The 9,032-nt window shown below is 38.9% G+C and overlaps 1 protein-coding gene across 1 annotated transcript in view; it reads right to left on the minus strand.

Annotated features, from left to right (window-relative positions):
- Positions 1–9,009, minus strand: part of LOC117324905 (nuclear receptor-binding protein-like) — a 29,417-nt gene extending 20,408 nt beyond the window's left edge. The window contains exons 1-5 of the mRNA XM_033880743.1: positions 8,807–9,009; positions 4,584–4,706; positions 4,206–4,307; positions 3,200–3,289; positions 302–342 (exon numbers count right to left, since the gene is read on the minus strand). Coding sequence (XP_033736634.1) covers positions 302–342; positions 3,200–3,289; positions 4,206–4,307; positions 4,584–4,706; positions 8,807–8,986 — 536 coding nt within the window. The 5' untranslated portion in view covers positions 8,987–9,009. The remainder of the gene's footprint in view (positions 1–301; positions 343–3,199; positions 3,290–4,205; positions 4,308–4,583; positions 4,707–8,806) is intronic.
- Positions 9,010–9,032: the final 23 nt, after the last annotated feature.

Raw genomic sequence — 9,032 nt, forward strand, 5'->3', positions numbered from 1 at the left:
TGATTGTTTTCTAATTCACATTAATCAAAGACACATGTTCACGTTCACGTATAATATAATATGTTTTTAACAGGGCAGCTCTGATCCTGTTAAACCTGACGTCACAGGTCGGGGGTCACCAAAACGAAGTCAATGGCTATGGGCTTCAGGTGTGTTTTCGAGAAAAATAGCAAATACTCTAAAACTAAAGTCGGTATGAAAGTCACACTTTCACCATTTTTAGCTTCATCCTAAATGACATTTTATCAGCTTAATATAGCAAATCGTTCAGGGTACACTTCAACAATGGTTAACTGCCTACCTTAAAGCAGAAAGGATTTGTGTGCACCATCTCTTCCAAGCCTGCAAATTTCACAGCAAAAATTAGTTAAGTTAACTGCCTAGCTATGATGTCATATGTAACATTAACTGCCTAGCTATGATGTCATATGTAACATATAGGCCAACCAGGTGAGACACTTAATTACACATTCTAAATTATCATTTTAAGATATTTCATGTTGTCATAAGAAATGGAATTTCATATTGAACATATCAATACCACACACAAAAACATTAAATATAGAGCATTTATTCCTATCCCTTCGAATAACAGTGTAGTACATGTATATTTAGATAATTTTTTACTTACAATATTTGGTTTGAAATTAAGAATCACGAATGGACTGGATCTGCTTTCCTCATAAATTGAAATGTGTGTTTTTTTAATTAAAGTTATAATAACTATACAGTCAAACCTGTCTATAAGACCGCTGAAGAGGAGACAGAAAAACGGTCACTATAGACAGGTTACCTTTATAGACATGTCAAGACTTTCGCAACAACCAGTTAACATGAAACTGCCATAAATAACGTGTAACTGCATGAACAGGGCATTCAGCAGACCAGTCAGTTTTTAACATTTTTAGAAGTCAAATAAATGCATACATTTATGTATATTTAGATATATATATTTTAGAAAGCTTTTTAAGGGTTAAATCTTTATTAAAAAGACTTTCCCATCAAAAACCCAAGAATAATCTCATCAAGCCCCAGGCCAGAGCAGCTTCAGTGATTACAACAGGTGGTGGGGGTCTTTTGTTTATATCATCAGGCCAGGGTCAAAGTGTCTGAATTTTACAGGGATTTTATGAGGATGACTGTTGAGAGCAGAAGATGGTTGACAGAAATTAGTCGCTATCGAAAAGAAACGAGCAATTGCCGTTCAAAAATCACCAGTTCATTAGTCATATTAGACAGTTGGTCACTATACAGAGGGTCGTTATATAGGACAAGAGATCCCAGAGGGATCTTGGCGCCCACCATTGAATGATCTTTATAGGTTCCATGTCAGATTGATCTTTTCCCTACTTTTCCCTTCCTCTAAGTCTTACTTATCTGTGTAAATTCAGAAACAGCCCTCTAGTACTATTCAAACAAGGGGAACCTATATATAGAATTTAAGATTTAGCTATAATGGCTGTCTGTCGGCCATGTTGTTTTCGTATTGGTCCCAGTATGCAAAACTAGGCACTGAGGGGAACCTACATATGAAATTTGAAAAAGATCCCTTCAGTACTTTCACAGAAATAGCGATAACAAACTTCAATTGTCAAAATCCAAGATGGCTGCCTGTCAGCCATGTTGTTTTCTGATTAGTCTCAAAATGCAATATGCATAACTAGGCACTGAGGGGAACCTGCATATGTAATTTCAGAAAGATCCCTTCATTACTTTCTGAGAAATAGCGATAACAAATTTTAATTGTCAAAATCCAAGATGGCTGCCTGTCAGCAATTTTGTTTTCTGATTGGTCTCAAAATGCAATATGCATAAGTAGGCACCAAGGGGAACCTCCATATGAAATTTGAGAAAGATCCCTTCAGTTCTTTCACAGAAAAAGCGATAACAAATTTCAATTGTCAAAATCCAAGATGGCTGCCTGTCGGCCATGTTGTTTTCCGATTGGTCTCAAAATGCAATATGCATAACTAGGCACTGAGGGGAACATGCATATGAAATTTCAGAAAGATCCCTTCATTACTTTCACAGAAATAGCGATAACAAACTTTAATTGTCAGAATCCAAGATGGCTGCCTGTCGGCCATGTTGTTTTCTAATTAGTCTCAAAATGCAATATGCATAACCAGGAACAAAGAGGAACCTGCATATGAAATTTGAGAAAGATCCCTTCAGTACTTTCACAGAAATAGCGATAACAAACTTCAATTGTCAAAATCCAAGATGGCTGCCTGTCGGCCATTTTGTTTTCCGATTGGTCCCAAAATGCAATATGCATAACTAGGCACCAAAGGGAACCTATATATGAAATTTGAGAAAGATCCCTTCAGTACTTTCTCAGAAATAGCGATAACAAACTCAAATTGTCAAAATCCAAGATGGCTGCCTGTCGGCCATGTTGTTTTCCGATTGGTCCCAAAATGCAATATGCATAACTAGGCACCAAAGGGAACCTACATATGAAATTTGAGAAAGATCCCTTCAGTACTTCCTCAGAAATAGCGATAACAATCTCCAAATGTCAAAATCCAAGATGGCTGCCTGTCGGCCATGTTGTTTTCTGATCGGTCCCAAAATGCAATATGCATAACTAGGCACCAAGGGGAACCTACATATGAAATTTGAGAAAGATCCCTTTTGTGCTTTCTGAGAAATAGCGATAACAAACTTCAATTGTCAAAATCCAAGATGGCTGCCTGTCGGCCATGTTGTTTTCCGATTGGTCTCAAAATGCAATATGCATAACTAGGCACCAAGGGGAACATATCTATGAAATTTGAGAAAGATCCCTTCAGCACTTTCTGAGAAATAGCAATAACAAACTTCAATTGTCAAAATCCAAGATGGCTGCCTGTCGGCCATGTTGTTTTCCGATCGGTCCCAAAATGCAATATGCACAACTAGGCACCAAGGGGAACCTACATATGAAATTTGAGAAAGATCCCATCAGTACTTTCTCAGAAATAGCGATAACAAGCATTGTTTACGGACGGACGGACGGACGGACGGACGGACGGACGGAGGGACGGAGGGACGGACGGACGGACCACGGACCACGGACGCAGGGCGATTTGAATAGCCCACCATCTGATGATGGTGGGCTAAAAATATCATGGGGAATCTGAAATTGGTCGTTATATACAGGCAGTCGTTATATACAGGTGGTCGTTTGACTATAGGTTTGATTATATATATATACCTTTAATTGGAATGTTTTGTTGTTCTTCTTTGTCTTCTTCAGAAATTGCTTTAAAGATCCTGATGACATGTACTCTGTTATAAAGATCACCTGTAAAATCAACCTGAGTAAGTTAGTCGGCGGCAATTCAGTTGAACAAGAGGCCCATGGGCCTTAAATGTCATCTGACTTTAAAGACCCTTGTACTATTGTAGTATACATACTCATTAGCAACTAGAGTGGTACTGTTGGCCATGGTGGCTATCTTGGATTTTGGACTGACCAGAAAATAACAAGAGTTGGTCAGGACCATTTCAAGATCATTGTAGCCAAGTTTGAGTTGAATGCCACTGGTGAAACTTAAGAAGTTCAAAATAGGCATTGTTCAGGAAAACCATGATTACGTAATCATGTTACAAAATGTTCGGCATGGCTGCCATGTCAAAGTTTTCACCAGGCTGAAAAATAACAACACTTTGTTGGCTCCTCTTCCTGATCATCATCACAAATTTCCAGCTCAATGGCATCAGTAGAACTGGAGAAGTTTAAAATGTACTTTTGAAGATGGCTTGGATTTCGGACTGACCCTGAAAAATAATACCTGGTCAGGACCATCTCAGGATCATTCCAGGCAAGGTTTCAGCTCAACCCCACAAGTGGAACTTAAGAAGTTTAAAATGTGAAAAGTTTATGCACGGTGGATAGCGGATGGTGCACTGTGCACGACAAGGGACATAGCACAATGACCATAGGTCATCCTGACCCTTCAAGTCAGATGATCCAAAAAAAACATAGTATTACTTCCCCAAAATTCAATTCACTGTATGATCTATCCTAAAATAGGTTACCTTTATTAATATGTTACTGTTAAAAAGATTGGACTTTTCTGTTGATTTCTACACGGCATGAATCAGTACCTTATTACTAGTAATGTAAGATTGTAGGATTCATTATTCAAATCAATAAATGTTTTCATTTACATGAAAAAAAGGGTAAATAGAACATCCCAGGACCTGTGTGTACTTACCCTTGGCTTCCCATCTTTATTGTCAGTCCAGTACTTGTGGAATTTTACAATATTTGGATGGTCAAGTTGTATGAGGTTATCAAATACTTGTCCAATCTTTTCCTATAATGTTAAGGGATAAAGCATACAAGTATACTAACTAGGACACATTCCTACCTTACAATTTATATTTGTAATTCTATCTAAATATTTATCTCCCTTGATACTTTCTTTTCAACATATTTAAACATATCTTTTTTTAAGAAATAAACAAGTGTTTAATCATTGGCTTAGCACTGTTTTCATTAAAAGTACAGTTTTAAATAGCTATCCCAGGTGTAAATCTAATAGAGAATAGAACAATTATTTCCGGAATTCAAGTGATGAACTTGAAACTACCTCCTGAGCCTTGAGATTTCTGTTTTCTGAGAACTGGACTTCATTCCACACCACTTCCACCCCTTCCTCTGTATCCATTGCCAGGAATGCATTGTCAATGCTGGGTACATCACGCTGCTCAACCTGCAAAAGAAGTGAAATCAAGTTTAAAGACATCCATGGAAAGTGATCAATGGACAGAATAAATTCAGCTTGATATCCTACCTATATAACTACCAATAAATCAAAAACACTTATTTAGTCCGAAATCAATGTTCATTTCAATACACACCCGTCATACATGTATGTTATACTATCTTGTATTAAAACAACATTTGCATCACCTTAAGAATGGCTTTCTGCAGGGATTATCTTGGAGGGGGCCATGGGGCTACTGGCCCACAATTTTCCTGAATGACCCACATGATTCAGAACAAGAGATCCCAGAGGGATCTTGGCGCCCACCATTGAATGATCTTCATAGGTTCCATGTCAGATTGATCTTTTCTCTACTTTTCCCTTCATTTCACTAATCTGTGCAAATTGAGACATCCCTCCAGTACTTTTCAAACAAGGGAATCCTAGCTATATAAAAAATTTGAGATTTAACGATAATGGCTGTTTGTTTGCCAGGTTGTTTTCAGGTCCAAAAATGCAATACAAGGGACCAAGGGGAACCTACTTATGAAATTTGAGAAAGATCCATTCAGTACTTTGAGAAATAGAGATAACAAACTTCAATTGTCAAAATCCAAGATTCCTTAAATACTTTCTCAGAAATAGTGATAACAAACTTCAATTGTCAAAATCAAAGATGGCTGCCTGTCGGCCATGTTGTTTTCGGATTGGTCTCAAAACGCAATATGCATAACTAGGCACCAAGGGGAACCTTCATATGAAATTTGAGAAAGATCCCTTAAATACTTTCTCAGAAATAGTGATAACAAACTTCAATTGTCAAAATCCAAGATGGCTGCCTGTCGGCCATGTTGTTTTCAGATTGGTCTCAAAACGCAATATGCATAACTAGGCACCAAAGGAAACCTACATATGAAATTTCAGAAAGATCCATTCAGTACATTCTCAGAAATAGTGATAACAAACTTCAATTGTCAAAATCCAAGATAGCTGCCTGTCGGCCATATTGTTTTCCGATTGGTCTCAAATCGCAATATGCATAACTAGGCACCAAGGGGAACCTACATATGAAATTTGAGAAAGATCCCTTCAGTACTTTCTCAGAAATAGCGATAACAAACTTCAATTGTCAAAATCCAAGATGGCTGCCTGTCGGCCATGTTGTTTTCGGATTGGTCTCAAAACGCAATATGCATAACTAGGCACCAAGGGGAACCTTCATATGAAATTTGAGAAAGATCCCTTCAGTACTTTCTCAGAAATAGCGATAACAAACTTCAATTGTCAAAATCCAAGATGACTGCCTGTCGGCCATGTTGTTTTCCGATTGGTCTCAAAATGTAATATGCATAACTAGGCACCAAGGGGAATCTTCATATGAAATTTGAGAAAGATCCCTTCAGTACTTTCTCAGAAATAGCGATAACAATCTTCAATTGTCAAAATCCAAGATGGCTGCCTGTCGGCCATGTTGTTTTCCGATCGGTCTCAAAATGTAATATGCATAACTAAGCACCAAGGGGAACCTTCATATGAAATTTGAGAAAGATCCCTTCAGTACTTTCTCAGAAATAGCGATAACAATCTTCAATTGTCAAAATCCAAGATGGCTGCCTGTCGGCCATGTTGTTTTCCGATTGGTCTCAAAACGCAACATGCATAACTAGGCACCAAGGGGAACCTTCATATGAAATTTGAGAAAGATCCCTGCAGTACTTTCTCAGAAATAGTGATAACAAACTTTAATTGTCAAAATCCAAGATGGCTGCCTGTCGGCCATGTTGTTTTCTGATTGGTCTCAAAACGCAATATGCATAACTAGGCACCAAGGGGAACCTTCATATGAAATTTGAGAAAGATCCCTTAAGTAATTTCTCAGAAATAGCGATAACAAACTTCAATTGTCAAAATCCAAGATGGCTGCCTGTCGACCATGTTGTTTTCCGATTGGTCTCAAATCGCAAAATGCATAACTAGGCACCAAGGGGAACCTACATATGAAATTTGAGAAAGATCCCTTCAGTACTTTCTCAGAAATAGTGATAACAAACTTCAATTGTCAAAATCCAAGATGGCTGCCTGTCGGCCATGTTGTTTTCCGATTGGTCTCAAAACGCAATATGCATAACTAGGCACCAAGGGGAACCTTCATATGAAATTTGAGAAAGATCCCTTCAGTAATTTCTCAGAAATAGCGATAACAAACTTCAATTGTCAAAATCCAAGATGGCTGCCTCTCGGCCATGTTGTTTTCCGATTGGTCTCAAAACGCAATATGCATAACTAGGCACCAAGGGGAACCTTCATATGAAATTTGAGAAAGATCCCTTCAGTACTTTCTCAGAAATAGCGATAACAAACTTCAATTGTCAAAATCCAAGATGGCTGCCTGTCGGCCATGTTGTTTTCCGATTGGTCTCAAAACGCAATATGCATAACTAGGCACCAAGGGGAACCTACATATGAAATTTGAGAAAGATCCCCTCAGTACTTTCTGAGAAATAGCGATAACAAGAATTGTTTACGGACGGAGGGCTGACGGACGGAGGGAGGGACGGACGGACGACGGACCACGGACGCAGGGCGATTTGAATAGCCCACCATCTGATGATGGTGGGCTAAAAATCCTATAAATATCTATAGATGGCCAATAAATTATATTACAGAGATGCCTTTTTCTTGAAAATGACCCATCTATTTGGTAACCCAAAATAATCCCTGTTTCTGGCATGCTTTAAATCTCCCTTTTTACTACAAAGTCATATTTAATTTTCTGACAGTTCCAGGAAAGTACTCAGAAATTGACAGCAATCACTTTCGGAAAAATAATCAAATACTGAAATAAACAACAGGAATTTCTATTTCCCCAATTGGGCCCCTGCCCTCTGGCCCATGGGGGTCAGTGTCACCAATTTATGCAAGATATATGCTCCCCTTAAGCTTCCCTTAAGGATGTTTCTGACTGAATTTGGGTTAAATCCAGTCAGTACTTTGTGACGAGTAGCGATTTATAGGATTTGCTTCTGTAGCAGGCCGGGTTTTAATTGCAAAATACTGTACATAGTTGTATGGTTGCCTTCTAGCTTCCGGCTAGGGGGAATTTCCCTTTAGCTCAGTCGGTAGAGCGGCGGACCAGTAAGCCGAGGGTCGCAGGTTCGATCCCGGCTGGCTGCACACTACTACTCCTTGAACTTTTACATTGGTGCCACAGACCACTCCAAGTGAAAGCAAGAGGCTTCCTTGGAGAGAGAACCTGGGTTGGTGTGTTCGGGGGCGAACACGTTTGAAGGAGGGAGTAGTGTAGCAGGCCAGGTTTTAATTGTAAATACTGTATACAGTTGTATGCTTGCCTTCTAGCTTCCGGCTAGGGGGAATTTCCCTTTAGCTCAGTCGGTAGAAGGGCGGACCAGTAAGCCGAGGGTCACGGGTTTGATCCCGGCTGGCTGCACACTACTACTCCTTGAACTTTTACACTTCTATTTCCTCCATTGGGCGCTGCCCCTCTTATTTGCAACCATGGCAACCAAATGACATCTGTTGTTTTGGAAAATAGCACAATTGTATTTGCTATCCCATAAAACACTTATACATGTATGCCAATGTTAAGCTTAATGAGAAAATAGCTCAATATTGACCAATCAGCACACAAAGCCTCCATTGTATTTCCACAGTAATGGTTCTGGAAACACCTGATGTCTTAATTCAATAAGACTAGTAAGCCAGAGTTCCCGGGTTCGATACTCAGCGAAGGCATTGATTTAAATTAAATTAATCCTGTTCTGTTACACACACAAGATAATGCACAACTGCAGAGCTACCGTATACTGTAGGTAGGGCTATAGCTAAGTCTGTACTGTAGTGATGGCTGTCATTGCATAGAGAGTTTAACTATCTGCTTCGTTGTAAAAAAAAAAAAATAACAGCATCAACATAAAAAGACGTCATAGTGTTATATATGTTTAAATAATGCGATCAATCTATTGAATAGTCAATAATGTCCAAAAATTATCTCCGAAAGGATTTTTTTTCCTTTTTCTGTCAAGAGCTGCGTGAGTTATTTCCCTTACACTGCCCGAGACACATTTATCACAAATAATCATGCAAACCTCTTCACGTCGTTTTTGCCAACGACCACAAGGACTTTCTTCTAAAACCTCGCTTTCATCCTCAGATTCATCAGCGCTATCTGATTTTGCAGGGTTTTCTTGGTCAACCTCTGCCATATTTGACAACTGATGATGTTCTTCCTCAACTGCTAAGATTTTGCAACAAGGCGTATCGGGCATATAGTGGAATATGATTGGCTAAAATTACCAATATTTCGTCTTAATT

The sequence above is a fragment of the Pecten maximus genome, chromosome 4, assembly GCF_902652985.1.
Source record: "Pecten maximus chromosome 4, xPecMax1.1, whole genome shotgun sequence".
Lineage (NCBI taxonomy): Eukaryota > Metazoa > Mollusca > Bivalvia > Pectinida > Pectinidae > Pecten > Pecten maximus.